Below are 26,301 nucleotides of genomic sequence, written 5' to 3' on the forward strand. Positions count from 1 at the left end.
AGAGTGGAGAATAGCCACTAGTGGAAGAAGGAAGAGTTTTAAATATCTGTATCAAATGAGTTGCAGTTTCTCAGGGAAATGTGGTAACATTGAAATCAAATAGTCAGGGTTTAAAATACTCTTGGTTAGTCTTTATTCTAAAGTTTCTTTTGATACAAGTATTGCTACCCCAGCTGTCTATTTTCATGTAATACCTTATTTCATACCCTCATGTTCAGTCTATGTTTTGTTTTAGATCTGATATGAGTCTCTTGAAGGCATTGTGTATCTGGGTCTTGTTTTTGTATCTATTTAGTTACTCTGTGTGTTTTGATTGGAGCATTTAGCCATTCAGGTTTGAAGTAATTGCTTATATGTACTTACTGCCATTTGTTAATTTTATTCTGATAGTTTTGTAATTCTTTTGTGTTCCTTATTTTTTTTCTCTCTCTCTCCCCTTGTGATTTGATGACTATCTTTAGTGTTATGTTTGGATTCCTTTCTATTTTGCATGTGTGTATTATAGATTTTTGCTTTGTGATTACCATGAGATTCATATATAGCTCTGTGGGTATGTAAATTAAGTTCAAACACTTCTAACAACTCTGCATTTTTACTCCCTCCCCAACCACGTTTAATGTTTTGACATTATATTTTACCTCTTCTTGTTTTGTGTATTCCTTAACTACTTACTGTGGATAGAAATGATGTACTACTTTTTACTTTTTAACCTTCCTGCTGCTACTGCTGCTGCTGCTAAGTCACTTCAGTCGTGTCCGACTCTGTGTGACCCCATAGACGGAAGCCCACCAGGCTCCCCCGTCCCTGGGATTCTCCAGGCAAGAACACTGGAGTGGGTTGCCATTTCCTTCTCCAATGTGTGAAAGTGAAAAGTGAAAGTGAAGTCGCTCAGTCGTGTCCGACCCTTAGCGACCCCACGGACTGCAGCCTACCCGGCTCCTCCATCCATGGGATTTTCTAGGCAATAGTACTGGAGTGGCTTGCCATTGCCTTCTCCGTTTAACCTTCCTACTAGTTTTATATGTGGTCAATCTGCCTTTACGGTATGCTTTCCTTTACAAATAAGTTTTTGGGTTTTTTTTTTTACCATGCCACACAGCTTTCAGGATCTTACTTAGTTCGCCAACCAGAGGTCAGATCTGTTTCCCCTCCAGTGGAAGCACAGAATCCTAACCACTGGATTGCCAGGGAGTTCCCCCATAATTCTGATATTTCTAGTTGTGGTCTTTTCTTTTTAGAGAAGTCCTTATAACATTTCTTAAAAGCCAGTTTAGTGACACTGAACTTTTAGCTTTTGCTTATCTGCACAACTCTTCATCTGTCCTTCAAATCTGAATGATAGCCTTGCTGGGAAAGCTATTCTTGGTTGTAGGTTTCTTCCTTTCATCTCTTTGATTATATCATGCACTTGTTTTTGGTCTGTGAAGTTTCTGCTGAAAACAGCTCATGGCCCTGTGGGAATTCCTTTGTATGTAACTATTTGCATTTTCTTTTGCTGCTTTTTTTTTTCTTCTTTTGGCCACGCTGTGTGGCTTGTGGGATCTCAGGTTCACAACCAGGGATTGAACCCCAACAACGACAGTGAAAGAGCTGAATCCTAACCACTAGACAACCAGGAACTCCCAACTCTTGCTGCTTTTAAGATTCTCTCTTTGTCTTTAACTTTTGCCATTTTAATTATAGTATATCTTAGTGTGGACTTCTTTGGGTTCATCTTGTTTGGGACTCTGTACTAAGTCCTAGATGTGGATGTCTGTGTCCTTTCTCAGGTTAGGGAAGTTTTCATCTCTAATTTTTCAAATAAATTTTCTACCCTTTTCTGTCTTCTCCTATTTGGGCCTCTAAACTGCTAATGTTATTATGCTTGCAGTTTTCCAAGAGATTTCTTAAGCTATCCTCATTTTCATAAGTTCTTTTTTCTGTTCAGCTTGTGTGATTTCCATTACTCTGACTTCCTGTTTGCTGATCTGTTCCTCTGTATTGTCTAATCCACTGTTGATTGCATCTAGTGTATTTTTAATTTCAGTTATTGTGTCCTTCAGCTCTGTTTGGTTCTTCTTTGTATTTTCTAACTCTTAAATTTCTCACTTTGTTCATTCATTCTTCCAAGTTTGTTGAGCATCTTATGATCATTACCCTGTATTCTTTGTCAGGTGTATTGTTTATCTCCACTTACTGTAGTTCTTCTTCTTTGGTTTTGTTTTGTTCCTCTGTTTGAAACGTACTCCTCTATCTCCTTGTTTTGCCTAAATCTCTGTTTATTTCTATTGGTTTGACAAAAGGTTCATTCAGGTTTTTCCACTGTTATGGAAAAATCTGAACAAACTTTTTGGCCAACCCAATATGTAATAGGCCAGTTATTGTACATTTCCCAATTTTGGAGAAGTAGCCTTATACAGGAGACGTCCTATGGTGCCCAGCTCCATGCTACTCTTGGTCACTTAGAGCTGTATACTCTTGGGGTGCCCTCTGTGGACTGTGTGGGTCATTTTATTGTTGGGAGGCCTTGTGCTGTGGACATGCTGGTAGGCAAGGCTGGCTCCCAGCCTAGTTGGCTGCCAGATCCTGCCTCATGGATGGCTGCCAACCCACTGGTGGTGGGCCTAGGTCCTGGCACAACTGGCTTCAGGGTCCCAGGGGTCTCAGATCTGGTGTTGGCCCATGGGTGGGAGGGGCCAGATCCCTCAGAGGCTGAGGCTGGTGCTGGCCTGCTGGTGGTTGGGTAAAGCCCCCAGGACTAATAGGCTAGAGGGCTAGAGGGAGTACTCCAAACTGTCTCTTGCCAGCTCCAGTATCCTCATGGCAGAACAAGGTCCCCCATTTGGCTGCTGCCAGTATCTGTTTCCCCAGGTAGGGTCCCAGTTGATACCTTCCTCTTCAGAGGCTCTGTGAGATTAGCAAGTGTTTCTGACCCAGGCTCCTTTCAAGTTTCTGCCTCTGCACTGGGAGACCATGTGAGATTTGACATGTACCCTTTAAGAGCAGAGTCTCTTTCTTACAGCCTTCTAGCTGTCCTGTACACAAGCCCTGCTGACCTTCAAAGCTAGGTGTTCTGGGGACTCACCTTCCCAGTGCAGGATCCCTGGGCTGGGGATCCTTGTGTGTGTCTGTAACCCCTCACTCCTTGGGGAAAACCCCTGCAACTGTGATTATCCTCTCCTTTGTGTGTTCCTTACCTGGGGATGTGGGTTTTGACTATACCATGTCTAACTTTTTTAGCCCAATGTTTAATTCACTTTATTTTCTCCTGAAATAGGTGTTCTTGGCTGTGTGAATTTTCTTCTCAACTGGTTTGGCTATATTCTTTAGGTTCCAATATGTAGTATTCTCCTTATTTCTAAAAGTTTTGTTATATTGATTTCTTTTTTAACCCAGATCCAAAGGTTTTGTTGTTGTTTTAAGGTGGAAAAGCCATGGTTTTATTTTAAATGTATAATTTTGGTGCATTGTCACCAGAGTAATTTGACTCTCCTATTGTTACTTTTGGATTTATTGAGATTTTCTTTATAGGCTTTCTTAAAGGTTAATTTTTATTTATTGGAAACGTAACAATTGGCTTTTTCTTGATAAAAAGTAGTTAAGTGATAGTTATTTCCCTAATTATTTATTAATACCTAGTTCATATATCCATCTAAAGTTTTTTAAGGTTTATCTGTTTTTGGCTGCACTGGATCTTCATTGCTGCATGCGGGCTTTCTCTAGTTGTGGCGAGCAGGGGCTGCTCTCTAGTTGTGGTGTACGGGGTTCTCATTGCAGTGGCTTCTCTTGTGGAGCACAGGCTGTAAGCACACGGGCTTCAGTAGTTGCAGCATGTAGGCTGAGTAGTTGTGGTGCGTGAGCTTAGTTGCTCCTCAGCATGTGGGATCCTCCTGCATCAGGGATCAAACCCATGTCCCCTGCATTAGCAGGCGGGCTCGTAACCACTGGACCACCAGGGAAGCCCTATCTAAAATTTTGAGATTGTAGGACTTCCCTGGTAGTACAGTGGATAAGAATCTGCCAGTGTGGGGGACACAGGTTCAATCTCTGTTCCAGGAAGATTCCACATACTGCAGAGCAACTATGCCCACGAGCCACAGCTACTGAGCCTGTGTGCTGCAACTACTGAAGCCCATGTGCCTAGAGCCTCTGCTCCACAACAAGAGAGGCCACTGCACTGAGAAGCCCACCCACTGCAACTAGAGAGTAGCCCCTGCTTTCCACCTGCATGCAACGATGAAGACCCAGCACATCCAAAAGTTTTTAAAAATAAATAAAATTAAAATTTGAGATTATAAAATCTGTATTTGGCAATAATGTAAAACTTTAGCAGCCCAGTTAAAGACATTGTAGACATATTTTCTTAAGAGGGAAATTTTTTCTGATGCATACCAAAATTATACAGTTTCCATACATAAGTTTCTGTATGTACAATAAAGAATGCTTTAAAACTTGAACTGAAAATTTAATGAAAAATAAAATGTATAGATAAAGTAGGAAAAAAGTATAGGTCTTGTATTTAGTATATGTACCAAGTAGTATATATGGGCTTCCCTGGTAGCTCAGCTGGTAAAAAATCCTCCTGCTATGCAGGAGACCCTGGTTTGATTCCTAGGTCAGAAAGCTCCCCTGGAGAAGGGATAGGCTATCCATTCCAGTATTCTTGGGCTTCCTTGGTGGCTCAGATGGTAAGAATCCGCCTGCAATGTGGGAGACCTGGGTTTGGTCCCTGTTGGGAAAATCCCCTGGAGAAGGGAACAGATGCACAGTCCAGTATTCTTGCCTGGCAAATTCCATGGACAGAGGAGCCTGTTAGATGACAGTCTAGAGAGTCTCAAAGAGTCAGACACAGCTGAGCAACTTTCACTTCATAAATATGTGTGTATATATATATATATATTCTTTTTTCTTACAGGTTATTAGGCAATATTGAGTGTAGTTCCCTGTGCTATACAGTAGGTTTTTGTTGGTTTTCAGTTTTATATATAGTAGTGTATATATGGTAATGCCAACCTCCTAATTTATCACTCCCCCTTCCCCTTTAGTAACTACAAGTTTTTTTTCTGTGTCTGTGAGTCATTTTCTGTTTTGTAAATAAATTGATTTGTATCTTCTTTTTTTTTTTTTTCAAGATTCTTCATGTCCTGTGATATTTGTCTTTGTCTGACTTCAGATAATCTCTAGGTCCATCAATATAACTGCAAATGGCATTATTTCATTCTTTTTTAGAGTTGAGTAGTATATTCCACTTGTGTGTGTGTGTATCTGTATACACACACACCCCACATCTTCATTATCCTGTCGATTGATATTTAGGTTGCTTCCATGTCTTGGCTATTGTCAGTAGTGCTGCAGTGAGTATTGGGGTGCATGTATCTTTTTGAATTATAGTTTTTTTCAGTATATGCCCAGAAGTGGGAATGTAGATAACTAGTTTAAAGGAACCTCCATACTGTTCCCCATAGTGGTTGTACCAGTTTATACTCCCTCCAACAGTGTAGAAGGATTTATTTTTCTCCACACCCTCTCCAGCCTTTATTATTTATAGACTCTTGATGATAGCCATTCTGACCAGAGTGAGGTGATACCTCATTGAAGTTTTGATTTGCGTTTCTCTAATAATTAATTTGCCAACCAAGGTCCATCTAGTCAAGGCTATGGTTTTTCCCGTGGTCATGTATGGATGTGAGAGTTGGACTGGGAAGAAAGCAGATCGCTGAAGAATTGATGCTTTTGAACTGTGGTGCTTGCAGAAGTCTCTTGGACTGTAAGGAGATCCAACTAGTCCATTCTAAAGGAGATCAATCCTGGGTGTTCATTGGAAGGACTGATGCTAAAGCTGAAACTGCAATACTCTGGCCACCTCATGCGATGAGTTGACTCACTGGAAAAGACTCTGATGCTGGGAAGGATTGGGGGCGGGAGGAGACGGGGATGACAGAGAATGAGATGGCTGGATGGCATCACCGACTTGATGGACATGAGTTTGAGTGAACTCTGGGAGTTGGTGATGGACAGGAGGCCTGGCGTGCTGTGATTCATGGGGTCTCAAAGAGTCGGACACAACTGAGCGACTGAACTGAACTGAATAATTAATTAGTGATGTTGAACATTTTTTCATGTGCATGTTGGCCATCTGTATGTCTTCTTTGGAGAAATGTCTAGCTCTTCTACCCATTTTTTGATTAGGTTGTTTGTTTTTTTGAACTGAGTTTGTGAGTCAGTTTTATATTTTGGAAATTAATCCCCTATCGGTCACTTCATTTGCAAATATTTTCTCTGTTCTGTATGTTGTCTTTTGTTTGTGGTTTCCTTTGCTGTGCAAAAGCTTTTAAGTTTAATTTGGTTCTTCCATTTATTTTTATTTCCATTGCTCTAAGAGACGAATCCGAAAAGATATTGCTGCAATTTATGTCAAAGAGTGTTCTAATTTGACCAATTTAAAAAATAAATGTATAGGGAGGTTTCTAAGGCTTAGGGTCCCAGTTTCATAATTCTGGTATACATCCCTGAGTTTTGCTTCTGTATTCTTTAAATTGCTTGTTGATGGAGTTATACTTTACATTTGTAACTCCATGGACTAATAGCCTGCCGGGCTCCTCTGTCCTTGGAATTCTCCAGGCAAGAATACTGGAGTGGGTAGCCATTCCCATCTCACCTAGCGATCAAACCTGGGTCTCCTGCATTGCAGGCAGATACTTTATACCATCTGAGCCACAAGGGAAGCCCAGTGAGTGCTCTAAGATCTCTGGGTGGGGGGAACTATTCTTTGCATATTTCATGAAAACCCTATTTTATCATCTGAATGTGTCTGAGTTGACTTGATAAATTGTCATGTTTGTGTTCTAATGGAAGGATGGGTCACCTCTGTAATTTCTGTATAATACTTTACCTTTTTTTTGTTGTTGTTAGGATATTTATTTGACTGCTACCTTAAAGTACAGGCCGTAAAAATGCCAGCTTGTTTGGACTTAGAAGATGACCTGGACAAATGATAAAAATTAAGAAAAACATTTTGGTGAGTGAAAACTTACATGAGAGTAAATGTGGCTCAACTTAATTCCTACCAGTGGAATGACACTACCAAAGTTACATAGCGAAATTCTCTTAAGTTTAAATGCCTTCTATTTCTCTGAGGTTAAGACCTTGATCTTGCTCTTTTTTTATTCTCTCTGCGAATCCGGAGACCTCCCAAGAGGCACATCATAACACTTAAATGCATTTTAAATACCTTGTCTCTTCCAGCATTCCACCAAACCCAGCTTAACTCACTGAGGCCTAGTGTTCTACCAGGCTTCCCGGGTGGCTCAGACAGTAAAGAATCTGCCTGCAGTTCGGGAGACCCAGGTTTGATCCTTGGGTAGGGAAGATCCTCTGGAGAAGGGAATGGCTACCCACTCCAGTATTCTTGCCTGGAAAAACCCATGAACAGAGGCACCTGGTGGATAACAGTCCATGGGGTTGCAAAGAATAGAACACAACTAAGCGACTTAACACTCTAGTGTTCTACCAGTCAGTTTTGTAAGTTATACTTCGATCTAACTCAATCCAGGTTAGATTTTAGACTTAATTAGAAACTGACTAGACTTAATTAGAAATTGAAAACTGATGGCTGGTGAGCAATATGCAGCTACAGTGTGTTTCATTTGGCCCACAGGGTATTTTCCAGAAATATAAATCTGTTCTTAAATTTGGAGATTTTACTCAACATATGGATTTTGTGCTTAGTTGCTCAGTTGTGTCCCACTCTGCGACCCCGTGGACTGTAGCCTGTCACGCTCCTCTGTTCATGGGGGTTCTTTAGGCAAGAACACTGGAGTGGATTGCCATGCCCTCCTCCAGGGGATTTTCCCAACCCAAGGATCATACCCAGGTCTCCCACATTGGAGGCAGATTCTTTACCATCTGAGCCATCAGTCTTTTCTTAAAATTCAAAATGTTAGTCCTGTGCCTGTACAACTCCTTCCATCCCTCCAGAAAGAAAGTAATAAAGTGGAGCAAAGTAGCGAGTGCCTAGCATAGATGGGTATTCGAGTTTCCCGTTGCTCAAACCATTCATACAGTATGCAAATACATTTGATATTCAACGTTCTTCCCTTATTTATTTTACACACCTGAAACCTGTAGGTATATGAATTTGTGATTTCTGAAGTGTACAATAGTGTCTTATCTTTTTACTCAAGTGGCAGATAATCTGAATAGTCTGTGACAATCTTTTAATGATTATTCACATATAAATCTGAATATGTATAAATACATATATTTATATCTGAAAAGACTCATAAGTAGCTAAATATATGTAATATATGTGATACGTAAATTTATATTTTTATAAATATGTATTCAAATATATATATTTTAAAACCTACTGTGATTTGGAAGATATTCATAAATAAGCTGTTTCACATTCCCTATGTCTGGTGGAGTTTTACTGTGAAACAGTACTGTGTTTCTGGTATGCTTGCTTTTCCCTTTTTAAAAAAAATTTTTTTAACTCTTTATTATGATCAGTTTCAAATATATGTAAATTATCAGTTCAGTTCAGTTCAGTCGCTCAGCTCAGTCGTGTCCGACTCTTTGCGACCCCATGAATCACAGCACGCCAGGCCTCCCTGTCCATCACCAACTCCCGGAGTTCACTCAGACTCATGTCCATTGAGTCGGTGATACCATCCAGCCATCTCATTCTCTGTTGTCCCCTTCTCCCACCCCCAATCCTTCCCAGCATTAGAGTCTTTTCCAGTGAGTCAACTCATCCCTGGGTGTTCATTGGAAGGACTGATGCTAAAGCTGATACTCCAATACTTTGGCCACCTCATGTAAATTATAGTACAGATAAAAATACAGTGGACACCCATATACCCATCATCTATGATTAGCCATTATTAACATTTTGTTAGGTGGCTCAATGGTAAAAGAATCCGCCTTCAAAGTCGAGTTTGATCCCTGGGTCAGGAAGATGTCCTGGAGAAGGAAATAGCAACCCACATCCGTATTCTTGCCTGGGAAATCCCATGGACAGGAGTCTGGTGGGCTACAGTTCACGGGGTCACAAACTCGGATATGACTTAGCAACTAAACAACAACATTTGGTTAATCTGTTTTTTTTTCCTGAATTATTTTAAAGTAAATTATAGTCATCGTGACATTTTACCTCTAAATGCTTCAGTACGCATCTCGTGGGACTTCCGTAGGAGTCAGTGGTTAAGACTCTGGACTTCCATTGCCAGGTTCGATCGCTGATCGGGAGCTAAGATCCCGTGTGCCACGTGGCATGGCCAAAAAGATAAATGCTTGGTAAACACATTGTCCTTTGTAACCACAGCACCATTATTATCACACCTAACAAAATTAGTAGCTGACTTCTTGTCTGCCAGTAGAGAGTTTTCCAAATCTGGATGCACAGCCTACATGGCATGACCAAGCAGGGATTTATTTGTTTGGTTTTGTTTCTTTGACTTTTGCAGGGGAGTTTTGCTGGGGATCTTAGTTCCCTGACCAAGACTAAGGATCAAAACTGTGCCCCCCAGGGAATTCCCAGGCAGCAGCTTTTAAACCCTTAGAATATTTTTTAGTTTTATTTATTTACCTTTAAAGTTCCTTGATAGCAGTAAAATGTAGATAGTGATTGACTAAGGGCAATGGTATTTATAAAGGATTTTCTGAACACTGGTTTTTCTTAACCATCCAAATTACACTATTCCTTTGTAACACTGATGGTGCTAGAAAAGGTTATAATTGCCAGGTACTCTGCTCAAATGTAAATTTTTTTTTCTTATTTATTTACAGCAGAGAAATTTTCCCCCTTAAGGTCGCTTCAGTCAGTTCAGTCGCTCAGTCGTGTCCGACTCTTTGCGACCCCATGAATCACAGCACGCCAGGCCTCCTGCTTAGGTTAGTTTTTGAAAAGCCTTTGCTCTTGAAGTTTACTATTTAAAACAGAATCGTTAATTTTTAAAAGTTGATTCTTTTTTCCTATTTGTGCAGGAAGTATAATCATAATAAAGCATATGTAGCTTTCCTTTTTCATAATGACTTATACCATATTTGGAAAATAGGAAAATTTACCAGCAATCTTGCTAACCTAGTATAACCATTATTTGTATTTTAGTTGATTTATTTTCAGTCCTTTTTTCTTAATCATCTTTAAAAATAAAAACCCATAATTGTAATTATGCTTTATGTAAGGAATTTTTTTTTAATTAGAAGATTTGTGTGAGGTTCTTATTTCTTTGCCATTCTTGCTTAACACACATTAGTAAAAACTGATGTTTATTCATTCACTTTTGGGTTAAGAATGTGATCATCAGTCCCAGAGATAGTGGAGGAAATGACCACATGGTGTGGTCTTTAATATTTGTATTCTTTGGGAGGCAACATAATTGAAAATAGCAGAAAATTTTAGTTCTCAACCTGAAAGTTAAAAAGTAATTTGGTTCTGTCCTAGACATAGTTCTTTGCCTCTGTAAACATGTGGTAACCAGTTGTTTTCCTTTGGTAAAAGTATTTCTTTTTTCTTTTTTTTTCTTTAAAACTTTTTCTTTCTTTTTTTCTGTTTCTGAATCATTATTTTTAGCTATGCCACCATCAATAACCCTTTAAAAGTTATTTTAAATGGTCCTTGTGAAAGACTTTGGAATTTTAGGTAGTCCTGCAGATGCTCTTATTTAGGTCAAGTTGTCCTTTGCAGGTTGAAGAGGAGAACTTTAGAAACCTTGGTTGCTCTGAAGCATTTGTTAGGACAGGAGTAAGCAGAGTCTTGTGGTCAGCCTGAGTCTTGCTCTGTGGGGGTCAACCAAAGGTTTATATAAATTAACTCTTAGAAGATACCTATTTTAGTTTCTTGTGATCTCTTGTTCCTTTCTGCCTATATTCTAGGCTAACAAAATAAAAGGAATTTTGGTTAAAACTGGTAAAGTTTTATTTCTAGTATCTTTTAAAACTTATAGAATATCTTAATTAAAATAGTTTATCCTCACTGTAATTTTTAATTTACTTTATAGTATTTTATTATTACTTGTCAAATAAATTAGTTTTCATAGAACTATATATAATATAGTTATATATATAACTATATATATAATATAGAAATATATATTTTTGATTGTATAAGTATGTGTTGTAATACTTTTTTGTATCTTCTGTTTTGAAAGGTTATTTTATTGTCCACTTGACATATGCTTCTGGAATAATATTCACCATGGTTTTGGATGACCTTCCAAACTTAGAAGACATCTATACTTCCTTGTGTTCATCAACAGTAGAAGACTCAGAGATGGATTTTGACTCTGGACTAGAAGATGATGACTCAAAAAGTGATAGTATTTTGGAGGATTCCACAATCTTTGTGGCCTTCAAAGGAAATATAGATGATAAAGACTTCAAATGGAAATTGGACACAATATTGGAGAATGTGCCCAATTTGTTACACATGGGTAATTTGCTTAATTATTTTTCCTTTTGTTACTGTTTTTGAATTGCCCTTCTGTGATTATATTGAGTTTTACAAAGTACACCTGTGCTGTGTTAGGTTGAAAGGTTGATTTTAATTGCAAAATTGGAATTTTAGGATTTTTTTTTTAATAGAAATGCTGTTGTCTTTTTTTAAATATATGGAGTAACTGAATATAAAGCATTGCTTAGCATTGTAATCCTTAAATTATCTGTTCTAATGGATAGGAGCGGGCTTCCCAGGTGGCTCAGTAGTAAAGAATGCAGCTGCAATGCAGGAGGCGCAAGAGACACAGGTTCAGTTCCTGGGTCGGCAAGATCCATCCCCTGGAGGAAGAAATGGCAATCCATTTCAGTATTCTTGCCTGGGAAATCCCATGGACAGAGGAGCCTGGCAAGCTACAGTCCATGGGGTCGCAAAAGAACTGGACATGACTGAGTGACTAAACAACAACAGCAAAAATGAATGGACCCAGATTTGTTTATTGTTTTTAGCTCTCTGGTCTTTAGTTTCCTTTCCTGTGAAGTGATTGGCTCTTTGAGGCCACTTAAAGCTTACAACAATCTTTTACTCCATGGCTTTTTTGGCTTTACTTAAAATGTATTTTAAGTAAAAAACTTCTCTTAAATTTAAGTAAAACTTGTTCTCTTAAATTTAAGTAAAAAACTTGTTCTCTTAAATTTTAGATCAGAGGTTAACTGATAGCCTACTGGATCCAATGTGCAGCCATGTGCTACATACAACTCAGTTTAGTTTTTCTGATTTTTTTTTTTGTTTATTTGTTTTTTAGTGTTTGAATTTTATTGCCAGTGCTTCAAGAAATAGATATTTTACATTAAAATTCAGATTTTTGATTTGTCTTTGTACAGGAAAGGTCTAATAACATTGAACTCTCCTATCCTAGGTGGTGCTAAGTAGCAACTGCCGCTGAAGATATACCTTCCCCTCACCATAGTGCCATCTGGCCTCTTCACCCATTTAGATAACCTATAGTGGTCTTATGGGAATTTGTGCTTGTCGACTTTGGTTTATATGTTCTCCATCTATTCTGGTTAGCACATTTATTTAATCCCTTCGGACATAGTGTAAAGTCTAGACTTTATCCTTTTATCACAAATCTTAAGTGCTAACCAACTTTTTTAGGCTTTGAGGTCTTTAGAATTAATGTCAGGAGGAGAGCTTTTTTTTTCCCCCCAGTGGCTCTTTTTTAAAAAAAACTATGTTGTTTCAGGCTTCTTTCTAGTTATGAATTACTTAATACATTATTAGAGAATTTTATGGTGAAAATTGTAATTGCCACCATAATCATGTTATAATGTATCATATTTTAAGGGCTAGCTGGGCCTGATTGTTCATTGTTCTTAATTATCCACATTTTTTCTTGTTTTTGAATACCTGAATTAGTTTATTAATGGCTTTTAAATACATTAGTAAACTCAGACATGGTTATCAGTTATATTCTTGATCCAAAAAGTATTTTAAGTTAGATGTTCTCAAATATGATGAAAGTTAAGAAAAAAAATCTTTGATAAAATATAACTTGATAGTATATTAAAAAGCAGAGACATTACTTTGCCAACAAAGGTCCGCCTAGTCAAGGCTGTGGTTTTTCCTGTGGTCATGTATGGATGTGAGAGTTGGACTGTGAAGAAAGCTGATCGCCAAAGAACTGATGCTTTTGAACTGTGGTGCTGGAAAAGACTCTTGAGAGTCCCTTGGACTGCAAGGAGATCGAACCAGTCCATTCTACGGGAGATCAATCCTGGGTGTTCATTGGAAGGACTGATGCTAAAGCTGAAACTGCAATACTTTGGCCACCTCATGCGACGACTTGACTCACTGGAAAAGACTCTGATGCTGGGAAAGGTTGGGGGCAGGAGGAGAAGAGGACGACAGAGAATGAGATGGCTGAATGGCATCACCGACTCTGTGGACATGAGTTTGAGTGTACTCCGGGAGTTGGTGATGGACAGGGAGGCCTGGCGTGCTGTGATTCATGGGGTCGCAGAGAGTTGGACACAACTGAGCGACTGAACTGAACTCAACAGTGTTATAGTTAAATTTTTTTCTGTAGGCTTATCACAAGTGGATAACATCAAAAGCAAGTTTAATGTTTGTCTGGGCCACATAGGTGTAAGATTCCAGTACTGTTCAGACTGAGAAGAAACCCTGCAGCATCTGTCCTCTATGGTAGCAGAATCTCAAGTTCCCTGCCTTTTGCTATTTAGATGTATAAATGTCATGGAAAGGAAAATGGCCTGAAAATTAGAGCTGGATTTTAATGCCATTTTAGTGATAGGTAGCTACTGGATTCTGGGTAAATCTCTTAGATTTTCAGGGCTTCAGTTTCCTCCCCTATAAAATACATTTGGACTGAATCATGCATCAGTTCAGTTCAGTCGCTCAGTTGTGTCCGACTCTTTGCGACCCCATGAATCACAGCATGCCAGGCCTCCCTGTCCATCACCAACTCCCGGAGCTCACTCAAACTCATGTCCATCGAGTCGGTGATGCCATCCAGCCATCTCATTCTCTGTCGTCCCCGTCTCCTCCCACCCCCAATCCCTCCCAGCATCAGACTCTTTTCCAGTGAGTCAGCTCGTCGCATGCGGTAACCAAAGTATTGGAGTTTCAGCTTTAGCATCAGTCCTTTCAATGAACACCCAGGATTGATCTCCTTTAGAATGGACTGGTTGGATCTCCTTGCAGTCCAAGGGACTCTCAAGAGTCTTCTCCAGCACCACAGTTCAAAAGCATCAATTCTTCGGCAATCAGCTTTCTTCACGCATAATCCTTCCTAAATTTCCTGGATTAAATATCTCAGTGCTCTTAGCCAGTGGTCTCTTTTTTTCCATATTAGAACAAGTGGACTCCATGTCTGGATAAACTGATAATTATAATGGTTTTGGAAGGGGCTTTTAGGTAATATGTAGACACTTTCCCCTATCCATGTAAATTTCTTATTTTGAGGACATATATGCCTAAATGACCATTTTCTCAATACTTGAATGTATAATTGAATAGAGGCTACGAAAGATTTGATGTAGATGAGTTTATAACAAAAGGGAAATTTATTTTGTCTGGGGTTGTTGGGGAAAAAATGTTTCTTTATTATTATTTAACTGGACCTGGGATTTGCTTTCCATCTGTAAACTATAATTACAAACAACATTACCTTGTCAATTAGTTTAACTTTCACATTATAATTTAAAAACATCTTTGAAGTTTGTATTGACTTTTCAGGTTTGCTGAAATGTAATGTTTTCTTATCCTAACTGAAATATAGTTGTGAGATTTATGTTGCTTTTCTCCTCAGTTTGGTGTGCTTCAGTGGAAATCCTACTCTTGTTTAAAATAGAGAAAGGTTAAAAATCAGAGACGTAAAGAATCAAGACTTAAGCCTTCCTTAAACTGAAGCATTTATATGACATTGGAAGAAATGTTTGCTCCCTATATCTATGAATATCTTTCACAGAGATGCTCAGTGAAAATTTAAATGAGTACTAAAAGTTCAACTTTTTCATTTGAAGAAGTATAATTGCTTAACATTTTATAAGTGAATCTACTGTCTTCCTTTTCAGTGCTTTCTTTAAACAAGTTTAGTGAATTGTAGCTGCATATTCCCTAATATCCTACAGAAGGCATATCTGCCAGTTGAATTTTTATAGAATTTCACTTAAAATTTGAAACTTAAATTTTCTTAGCTTCTCAGTTCACATACATTAAACTGAGTCTAGAAGTCGACCTTATTCTAGTAATCTAAATTTATCTCTCCCTTCTCTCATATGATCCTTATTCCTTCTTACTGCTTTCCATCTATTAAGTGCCTATGGTATGTCAGGTGCTGTGCTATATTTTTGGCATATTATTATATCATTTAGCACTCACAGTCTCATGAAATAGTTTTTTCATGGTTTTAGAGAAGAGAAAGGTAAGTTTCAGAAATGTTGAATAACTTGTTCATGATTTCCCAGGTGCTAAGTGGGAAGCTGGGATTAAATTTAAGGTCTAATACCAAAGCTTAAGCCCTCTCAGCTACTCCATACTGGTATTCTACCTTGTTCTTTTATTTCCTTGATGTTGTTCATTCCATGTCTTCTGATGGCTAAAACTTTACTAATATTATTCTCTTCCTTTCATGACCAAGAATCCAGCAAGCTAAAGGTGCAGAAGGTGGAGCCCTGGAACAGCGTACGTGTGACATTCAATATCCCCCGGGAAGCAGCGGAGCGGCTTCGGATCCTGGCTCAGAGCAACAACCAGCAGCTTCGGGATCTGGGAATTCTCTCCGTTCAGATTGAAGGTACATGTCTGGTTCCAGATTATAGGAATACTAGAATATAGCATGATTTTTAGCATGTGCTGCTTTGTCTGTTCTTCTTAAGTTGAATTCACAATGTCAAGTAACTCACAGAAAGCTAACCAAAATGATCACATGGATCACAGCCTTGTCGTGGTGAAGGGGCTTGCATAACTCAATGAAGCTATGACAAAATGTGGTCCACTGGAGAAGGGAATGACAAACCACTACGGTATTTTTGCCTTAAGAACCCCATGAACAATATGAAAAGTCAAAAAATATGACACCGAAAGATGAGCTTCCCAGGTCGGTAGGTGTCCAATATGCTACTGCGGAAAAGCAGAGAAATAGTTCCAGAAGGAGAGCTGTGCCAAAGCAGAAACATTGCTCAGTTGTGTATGTGTCTGGTGGTGAAAGTAAAGTCTGATGCTGTAAAGAACAATATTGCATAGGAACCTGGAATGTTAGGTCCATGAATCAAGGTAAATTGGATATGGTCAAGCAGGAGATGGCAAGAGTGAATGTCAACATTTTAGGAATCAGTGAAGTAAAATGGACAGGAATGGGCAAATTTAATTCACATGACCATTATATCTACTGCTGTGGGCAAGTATCCCTTAGAAGAAATGGAGTAGCCCTCATAGTCAACAAGAGTCTGAAATGCAGTACTTGGGTGCAGTCTCAAAAACAACAGAATGATCTCCGTTCATTTCCAAGCAAACCATTCGGCATCACAGTAATCCAAGTCTGTTCCCCAACCACTAATGCTGAAGAAGCTGAAGTTGACTGATTCTATAAAGACCTACAAGACCTTCTAGAACTAACACCAAAAAAAGATGTCCTTTTCATCTTAGGAGAGTGAAATGCAAAAGTAGGAAGTCAGGAGATACCTAGGATAACAGGCAAGTTTGGCCTTGGAGTACAAAATGAAGCACAGCAAAGGCTAACAGAGTTTTGTCAGGAGAACACACTGGTCACAGCAAACACCCTCTTCCAACAACACAAGAGATGACTCTACACATGGACATCACCAGGTATCAGACTGATTATGTTCTTTACAGCCAAAGATCGAGTAGCTCTATATCATCAGCAAAAACAAGACCTGGAACTGACTGTGGCTCAGATTATCAGCTCCTTTTTGCAAAATTCAGGCTTAAATTGAAGAAAGTAGGGAAAACCACTGGGCCATTCAGTTATGACCTAAATCAAATCCCTTACGATGAACAGTGGAGGTGATAAATAGACTAAGGGATTAGATCTGGTAGACAGAGTGCCTGAAGAACTATGGACCGAGGTCGTAACATTGTATACAGGAGGCGGTAACCAAAACCATCCCGAAGTAAAAGAAATGCAAGAAGGCGAAGTAGTTGTCTGAGGAGGCCTTACAGATAGCTGAGCAAAGAAGAGAAGCAAAAGGCAAAGAAGAAAGGAAAAGTATAACCAGCTGAATGCAGAGTTCCAGAGAATAGGAAGGAGAGATAAGACCTTCATATGTGAACAATGTACAGAAATAGAAGAAAACAAAGAATGGGGAAGACTAGAGATCCCTTCAAGAAAGTTGGAGATACCAAAGGAACATTTCATGCAAAGATGGGCACAATAAAGGACTGAAATGATAAGGACCCAACAGAAGCAGAAGATATTAAGAAAAGGTGGGAAGTATACACAGAAGACCTGTACAAAAAGGTCTTAATGTCCCAGATAACCACAATGGTATGATCACTTCCCTAGAACTAGACATCCCAGAGTGTGAAGTCAAGTGGGCCTTAGGAAGCATTGCTACAAACAAAAGCTAGTGGAGGTGATGGAATTCCAACTGAGCTATTTCAAATCCTAAAAGATGAAGCTGTTAAAGTGCTGCACTCAATTTGTCAGCAAATTTGGAAAACTCGGCAGTGGCCACAGGACTGGAAAAGGTCAGTTTTCATTGCAGTCTCAAAGAAGGGCAATCCCACAGAATGTTCAAACTACCATACAATTGCACTCATTGCTCATGATAGCAAGGTAATGCTGAAAATCCTTCAAACTAGGCTTCAGCAGTACATGAACCGAGAACTTCCAGATGTACAAGCTTGACTTAGAAAACGCAAGGCAACTAGAGATCAAATTGCCAACATGTGTTGGGTCATAGAGAAAGTAAGGGAATTCCAGAAGAACATCTACTTCTGCTTCATTGACTACTTTAAAGCCTTTGACTGTGTGGATAACAACAAACTGTGGAAAATTCTTAAAAAGATGGGAGTATACCAGACCACCTTACCTGCCTCCTGAGAAACCTATATGCAGGTCAAGAAGCAACAGTCAGAACCGGACATGGAACAACAAACTGGTTCAAAACTGAAAAAGGAGTTCGTCAAGGCGATATATTGTCACCCTGCTTTTTTAACTTATATACAGAGTACATCATGCAAAATGCCAAGCTGAATGAAGCTCAAACTGAAATCAAGATTGCCGGGAGAAATATCAACAACCTCAGATATGCAGATGATACCACTCTAATGCCAGAAAGCTAAGAGGAACTAAAGAGCCTCTTGATGAAGGTGAAAGAGAAGAGTGAAAAAGCTGGCTTAAAACTCAACACTCAGAAAACTAAGATCATGGCATCCGGTCCCATCACTTCATGCCAAATAGATGGGGGAAAAGTGGAAATAGTGACAGATTGTATTTTCTTGGGCTCCAAAATCACCATGGATGGTGACTGCAGCTACAAAATTAAGACACTTGCTCCTTGGAAGGAAAGCTATGACAGACCTAGACAGCGTATTAAAAGAGACATCACTTTGCCAACAAAGGTCTGTCTAGTCAAAGCTATAGTTTTTCCAGTAGTCATGTGCAGATGTGAGAGTTGGACCATAAAGAAGACTGTGTGCTGAAGAATTGATGCTTTCAAACTGTGGTGCTGGAGAAGACTCTTGAGAGTCCCTTGGATAGCAAGGAGATCAAACCAGTCAATCCTAAAGGACATCAGTCCTGAATATTCATTGGAAGGACTGATGCTGAAGCTAAAGCTCTCATACTCTGGCCACCTGATGCGAAGAACCAACTCATTGGGAAAGATCCTGATGCTGGGAAAGTTTCAAGGCAAAAGGAGAAGATTGAGGCAGAGGATAAGATGGTTGGATGGTATCATGACTCAGTGGACATGAGTTTGAGCAAAGTCAGATAGTGAAGGACAGCAAAGCCTGGTGTGCTGCAGTCCATGGGGTCACAAAGAGTCAGATATGACAACGACTGAACAACAAATTACTCATATCACCTGTGCTTCACATTGTAGCACTTTAGTATAAAAAGGAGTTGAGGCTCTGGTTGGGTCCTGATGCTTCAGCATCCATAGCCTCAGACTTCATTCCCTTGGACTGATTTTGGCTATCAGTCTGTCCAACTTTGGTTTTACTGGCACCCTAACCAAGGACTGATTTGTCTTTTAAATAATATCTAATTTCAGGGCTTCCCTAGCAGTCCAGTGGTAAAGATTTTGCCTCCAATGCAGAGGGTGTGGGTTTGATCCGTGGTCAGGAAGCTAAGACCGCGTATACCTGGAGGCCAAAAACCAAAACTTAAAGTAGAAACAATATTGTAACAAATTCGATAAAGACTTTAAAAATGGTCCACATAAAAAAAAAAAAAAAAGAAAACCTTAAAAAAATACCTAATTTCATCTGCTTCCTTTCACCCAATATGCCTGATTTAGTATTTATTTTTTGTTTATCTAACAGAGGCCCTGAACAGTCGTTTTGTAGCAGTATTCATTTGCAGATGTTTTTGTCAGCATGATCTTTTACAAATGAAAATACGGTACACACACACCTTAAAACCCTGCTGTGACTGACCATGATTTGCAGAATAATGTTCAAACTCTGTATTGTGACCTCAGGCCTTGCATAGTCTGACCTTTACATTTTTCATCTAGCCTTATCTTGTCCAGCTTTCCTCCCTCCTCCTTGCTGTCTCTTCTAGCCTCTTCAGCATTCTTTTGATTCCTTGAATATACATTTCTTCTTCCTGCCACAGGTCCTTTGCATTGATGTCTCCTCTGTATGGATATTGTTCCCTACCATTCCCCTTTCCATTAGTTATATACCCAGCCTTCAAGTACCAGCTTAAATCTTAAGGATGTGTTTTCTGAACTTCTTGACTGAATCAGAGTCTTTTTTCACATGCTCTTGCAAAAGTCTGGTCTTCCCCTGCTCAGATCATTTCTTACACTTTGACTGGAGCAGTTATTTTGATGTTTGTTTTGTTCCCCCATGGACTCCAAGCTCCAGTAGGGGCAGAAACCATATCTTGTTTTACTCACTGTTGTATCTTTACTTACCTGTACATGTTAAGTTCTTTAATAAACATATGCTGAATGAAAGTAAAGGAAGCACATATATAATAGCACTAGTTTGCTTCAGCTCTTGGAATACATGATAATCAAAATATGGGCTTTGCCTTTATGAACTCAGAAGGAGCTCATGACCTTGATGAGGGAGATAAACCTGAGAGATGTAAGTACCAAGTATGAGGAAGCACAGAGGAGCTTCTGTCTTTTGGTGCCCAATGTACTAAAACCTTCTTTCCCCTTCCTGCGTTGATGCAAACAGGGTCACAACCAGTGAGTGATTCCAGCCTTCTCTTGTCCTTGTCAGCCAAGCCCTTCTGACCCTGTGCTTGCATAGGACCTAAAAGTTCCACAAAACCTCAGTAACTGAGAGGTCAACATTTTATGTTTAGGAGTGAGACACATTTTGTGCCGTTAAGATTATAGGTTGTTGTGCCCCAGAAGGAGCAATAGCAACAAACAGATTGTTTAGAGAAAGATTGAGAAATGAGGTGAATTCCATAATTTGATAAATAAGAGAATAGTGGCTTAAACAGTAACCAGTTTGATTGTCCAAAAGGATTCAGAAAAGTAAAATTAATTCACTGCCACCTATGAAATATAGGATGAACTTTTGGGAAGAGTAGAAGTCAAACAGCTATTGTTAATAACACCATATAGTTTGTTTATGTTTTATAAGCACATCAACATACATTTTTTTATAAGAAACATATAAGCAGTTTCTTAAAAACCCTAAACATTTTGTAGTCTCTGTTACCTGTTTACCTGAATTAAAAGGGCTTTGTGGTAGTGTTTTCCAGTGGAGAAAGGAAACACCAAATTTCTTCTCTTTTTTTTAAAAACCACAAATAAGATCTTTTGTTTGTCACCATTAAAAGTCTGCATTTTAAATCTTGGATTGTTGCCTGTATCCATTAGCTTATTCAGCTTTAGCATCTGTCTCATCCCCAGCAACTTTTCCAGAACTACTACCTTCACCATGTAGCTCCGTGAGTTTTCCCACTTCAAACTTGGGCTTCTTCAGCATTTTTACTTTTCTAACAAGACATCATGGAGCAGAAAAATAGGTTGGCAAGCTTTTTCTCTGTCTTTTCCAGTGCTGTCTGGAATCAATTTATTGACATCCTCTTTCAAGTCATTTGTCTGCACCTCTCAGGTCATGATTTCCATCATCTTGTGAATCTGGCGTACCTGCTGGTGCTGGGCATAAGAGGTGTTCCGAATCTGATTGTTGCGTTTTTTAGTAAAACACACACGAGAACAGATGAAGCACATTGATATCAACATGCACTTCAATCATGGTCTGCCATTTTTTGACCATTGAGCAGATTCTGTCACAGGTAAGATCCATACCATGGAAATCTCAGGCAGGTTTTGCCCTGAACATCCTCCGTAATTAGCTTGAATTAGCTAAAGGCAGCTTCAGCATTCTGCAGATCAGTTCAGTACAGTTCAGTTCAGCCACTCAGTCATGTCCAGCTCTTTGGGACCCCATGAATCGCAGCACGCCAGGCCTCCCTGTCCATCACCAGCTCCCAGAGTTCACCCAAACTCATGTGCATCGAGTTGGTGATGTCATCCAGCATCTCATCCTCTGTCGTCCCCTTCTCCTCCTGCCCCCAGTCCCTCCTAGCATCAGGGTCTTTTCCAGTGAGTCAACTCTTCGCATGAGGTGGCCAAAGTATCGGGGTTTCAGCTTCAGCATCAGTCCTTCCAATGAACACCCAGGACTGGTCTCCTTTAGGATGGACTGGTTGGATCTCCTTGCAGTCCAAGGGGCTCTCAAGAGACTTCTCCAACACCACAGTTCAAAAGCATCAATTCTTCGGCGCTCAGCTTTTTTCACAGTCCAACTCTCACATCCATACATGACCACTGGAAAAACCATAGCCTTGACTAGACAGACCTTTGTTGGCAAAGTAATGTCTCTGCTTTTTAATATGCTGTCTAGGTGGGTCATAACTTTCCTTCCAAGGAGTAAACGTCTTTTAATTTCCTGGCTGCAATCAGCATCTGCAGTGATTTTGGAGCCCAAAAAAATAAAGTCTGACAGTGTTTCCCCGTCTATTTCCCAAGAAGTGATGGGACCAGATGCCATGATCTTAGTTTTCTGAATGTTGAGCTTTAAGCCAACTTTTTCACTCTCTTCTTTGACTTTCATCAAGAGGCTTTTGAGTTCCTCTTCACTTTCTGCCATAAGGGTGGTGTCACTGCATATCTGAGGTTATTGCAGATCAGCAAGATTCATTTCAAAAACACAGCCCTTGAGGCCATCAGATATGATTTTGTTTCCTTGAGTTATTGTGGTCAGAGCTTTCCTACTATTCCTTGTGTTGAACATAGCTGGTGCTTTCACATTATACCAGTCTTTCTTAGAAAATGGGTCAACCACTTTCTTCTTGGCTCCCTTTCTGCCATTCTGGCTGATTATCTTGGTGATGTTCAAAAAGCCAAAAGGGCATAATGCACTGTCTGTATGACCCCAAGTTTCTTCTCTTAATCATCCCTACTTCCTATAAGTCTTCAAAAGAGTAAGACTCCTGTTTATTGCTGTAGCCATAAATTAAAATACAAATACCAACATGGAAGCAAAATAGACAATATATGTTATAAGAAATTATGAAATTCACATGTGGCAGTGATTATCATACTACAGAAAAGAGTTGTTTTTTTTTAACTTTTAGAGTACATCTATGTCCAGGGTGATCTCCTTTTCTCTTTCCAAATTCACTGGGAATTCAGGCAGGAGTGAAAGTGGTGGCAGCAGCTGTTGCTTTTGTGAAAATGATGATGGGCTGATGCCTTTTAGGTTATAAGAGACGGTATTGCCACTATCGTGGTATCTGCTGCAGGGCTGGAGGGACAGGTTGTACCCCCAAGGACACACAGTCTTTTCTCCATTGAAGAACACTCCCTGTACCCTTCTTTTGAGTTTTGGCCAGGGAGTTGAGACATCTCTTTTGAGGACATTTTGTGACTCCTCTGTAAATTCATTCTGATTTAAAGTAGGAGTCTGTAAAGGGTCAAAGAGTAAAAATTTTTGGCTCCGTGGGCCAGAAGATCTCTGTCAAGACAACTCAACTCTGCTGCTATAACAAAAAAACAGTCAAAGCAATATGTAAATGAGTGAATGTGGCTGTGTTCCAATAACACTTATTTATCTAAACAGGCAACAGGCTTGATTTGGCCCACGGGTCATGGTTTGCCAACCCCAGTCAGCAAGTTGGAGAGCCAATAGTGTTCTCTTCTATGTGTGTTTCCTTGACAACAACTAACTTATGTGCAGCTTGCAAATAGGAAAATAACAGTAGTATAGTGTGGAAATTGTGTTTTTCATACATTATTTTTTTTTCCTGGGCAAAGGGAGTTAGAATAGTAGGAATAGAAGGTTAATTGTCCATAAACCTTTTGATCTGTTGCTACGTGGCTGGGAGTTCTTTCAGCTTTTTTTCAGAAAACTGAGAATGAGAAGTTACACTCAGGTACCTTCCCCAGAAGTATGCCCTCAGCATTGCATGGCTCTCAGCTTGTGAACTTTACTTCCTCCCATGCCCACCTGGAGGGCAGCCCCACCAGCTGAAAGCTCCACTGCATCTGCGTTCTCTCCCAGCTTTAACCAGGCATTTCCACTTTAGTGTTCCGGTGTGTTGCCTACACCAGTTTTTGTTTTCATTAGAGCTCTAGTTACAAAGCCGCATGACTTTTGAGTTTGCCTCAACAGTGTTTCTCCCATGAAACCTATTATTTTCAGTGTGAGATTTTTATGGATCATGAGGTTTTCCTGGAATGCAATTATCATATGGAAAAATGCCTATGATTCTTTGTAAGGTTATGATAAGATGACTTTTCATCATATAGTCAGTATATAGCTAATGAGTGCCTGTTATGTACACCAGGCACTGTTCAGCATTTAAAGGATATAATTAAGGTGGCCATAAAATTTATTGTTTAAATTAGGAAATGAAAATAAATGGAGTTACTATGAATGACTATTAATAACTATTCTGGGACAACAGATATAAAGGGGAGTGTGTGTACATGCTCAGTTATGTCTGACTTTTTGCGACCCCACGGACTGTAGGCTCCTCTGTCCATGTGATTTTCCAGGCAAGAATACTAGAGCCGGTTGCCATTTCCTACTCCAGAGGATCTTCCCAACTGAGGGATCGAGCCCTGTCTCTTGCAATCCTGCATCAGCAGCCAGATTCTTTACCACTAGTGCTACCTCAGAAGCCCACAAAGGGGAGGCAGACAAGAAAATAAGTGAATGAATAACTGCATGGGATGTGCTCTGAAGAAGTAACAAGATGTTTTGATAAGGGTGACCTGACCTTGGAAAAAATGATTGGAGAAGACTTTTGGGCCTTGTGACACTTAAGATTACACTGAAAATTGAGAAGTTGGTTTATGTGAGGAGTGCAGGAGAAATGTTCTAGGCAGAAAGAACAACATGTACAAAGGCCTTAAGGTGAAAAGTGGGTTTGTGTCCCTAAGAAAGTAAAAAATGCCTCTGAGCCTGAGTCCTTGTTATTGAAGGAGAAAGTGGTGCGAATTGAGATTAGGGAGGCTGGTAAGGACCACATCTGAGCTGTTAGTAACAGCCACAGCCACTTTTATGATCTTTTCATTTCAAAAACAAAAGTCCTTCCACCTAGAAAGTCTTTGCAAATTTAGTATGTTAATAGTTCTTTCCCTTTGGTGGAAACCCTCAAGATCTGTATTCTTTTTCTCTTTTATTCCTAACTCCCATAGGCAATTTAGAACATTGTATAGCCGCTGATGATTGGTCACTTACTGTTAGGATATTTTTTCCGTATTACCAAGCTATCTGCCTGGTTACAAGTTAATATTTTATCTATTTATCTAGCTGACCTATATCGTGACAAGACAGGAAACTGCTGTGCCTTCACTGGCTTCATTCTTTGTCAACTTGCCCTAAAACAGTAAGGAGCATGGTAAATTCAGCCTTTCAAATCCTCAACCACAGGCTAGCTATACTTTCTTCTGTCCCCAAGGTGGTGCTGTCTACCAGAGTAAGAATAGTCAAAATTTGGGATTAAGCTCAAGAAGCATCCCAAAACTTATTTCAGAGATCTTTTCATTAAGTGAGGTTTAAATTGCCCCTAACTTTAGTAGTTAACTCCAGCGGGAAAGGAAAAGCATGTGATCTTAAAGGAGCACAAAGGGCTTACAGGGAGTCTTCTCCTTAAAATGAATGGTGGTTATGTGAGGTTTGCGTTGTAATTATTCTTTGAACTGAATTTGTTTCATGCATTCTTCTAGGTATATGATATTTACTAAAAAATAAATTTCATCATGTCATTCTAATTAAAAAAAAATAAAATAAATTGCCTCTAATTTTAGAGTCTGCTCAGTTGGAACACTTCTAGTGACATTACCTACCAGGCTTTTATGAGGTTCAAACGAGATAGTTTCTTAAGCATTAAAATCCCTATACAAATGTTGCTCTTATCATATCTCAGAGGTAGATTAGTAGCAGGGTATCTCCTCTTCATTGCATGAGTTTCTCCTCTGCATATCTTTTTATATTGCAGTTGTTGAAAGGAAAATGGTATTTTACTTTCAAATATCACAGTGTCCCTATGCCATTGTATGTTCTTTCTGCATTAGACCTACTCATATTTCTAATTTCTGATCATAAATTCTCAGAAAGTAATCCAGGATTTGAGACTTTCTGAGAATTTTTCTTCCTACACACATGAGTTGTTTGAAAATAAATATTCAGCCTTCCAAGCTCTCTGCTGATGCCATACATCATTAATGATTGTCCATCTACTGTATTGTGAAAATTAGTTATGTTCTTCTTGTGCTTCATGTAAGTGAACCTGCTCAGGTGAGGTTGAAAAGAGGCCTGTATAGTATTGAACTCACCCTTTTTGTGGTGGTAAGCTTAGCATAATTTTTCAAAAACACATAAAACTAAAGCTCTTGTATATCTGTTTTTCAACAAAATTTACATCTTATTCTGATGATTTCCTTTTAAACCTATCATTTTCAGGGGAAGGTGCTATCAACCTGGCTTTGGCTCAGAACCGGAGCCAAGATGTGAGAATGAATGGACCCATGGGAGCTGGAAATTCAGTTAGGATGGAAGCAGGATTTCCCATGGCAGGCGGTCCAGGTGAGATCTCCCACTCAGTTGTATGACATTTGACTAGTTTCCCTTTTTTTGGCTCTATTTGCTAATGTATGATCATTTGAGTCCTGCAAGATAGGTGGAGGTTC

The 26,301-nt window shown here is 39.4% G+C and overlaps 1 protein-coding gene and 1 pseudogene across 12 annotated transcripts in view; one reads left to right on the forward strand and one right to left on the reverse strand.

Annotated features, from left to right (window-relative positions):
* Positions 1 to 26,301, forward strand: part of NCOA6 (nuclear receptor coactivator 6) — a 94,099-nt gene that overhangs the window by 25,953 nt on the left and 41,845 nt on the right. For 8 of the 12 annotated variants that reach the window (XR_008687246.2, XR_008687245.2, XM_055436038.2 and 5 more), the window contains 4 exons: positions 6,892 to 6,997; positions 11,133 to 11,414; positions 15,579 to 15,734; positions 26,075 to 26,197. Coding sequence is in view for 9 of the 12 variants with exons in the window: in XM_055436038.2 (XP_055292013.2) it covers positions 11,180 to 11,414; positions 15,579 to 15,734; positions 26,075 to 26,197 (514 nt within the window). In the remaining 3 variants the exon portion in view is untranslated. Of the gene's footprint in view, positions 1 to 6,891; positions 6,998 to 9,768; positions 9,874 to 11,132; positions 11,415 to 15,578; positions 15,735 to 26,074; positions 26,198 to 26,301 lie in introns of those variants that run through there. The other 4 variants (XM_055435985.2, XM_055436012.2, XM_055436030.2 and 1 more) reach the window with 3 other exon arrangements.
* Positions 20,942 to 23,649, reverse strand: LOC148775353 (40S ribosomal protein S3a pseudogene; annotated as a pseudogene).

This window comes from Moschus berezovskii, chromosome 15 (assembly GCF_049115385.1).
Source record: "Moschus berezovskii isolate FMDL1 chromosome 15, NW_MosBer_1.0, whole genome shotgun sequence".
NCBI classification, from domain to species: domain Eukaryota; kingdom Metazoa; phylum Chordata; class Mammalia; order Artiodactyla; family Moschidae; genus Moschus; species Moschus berezovskii.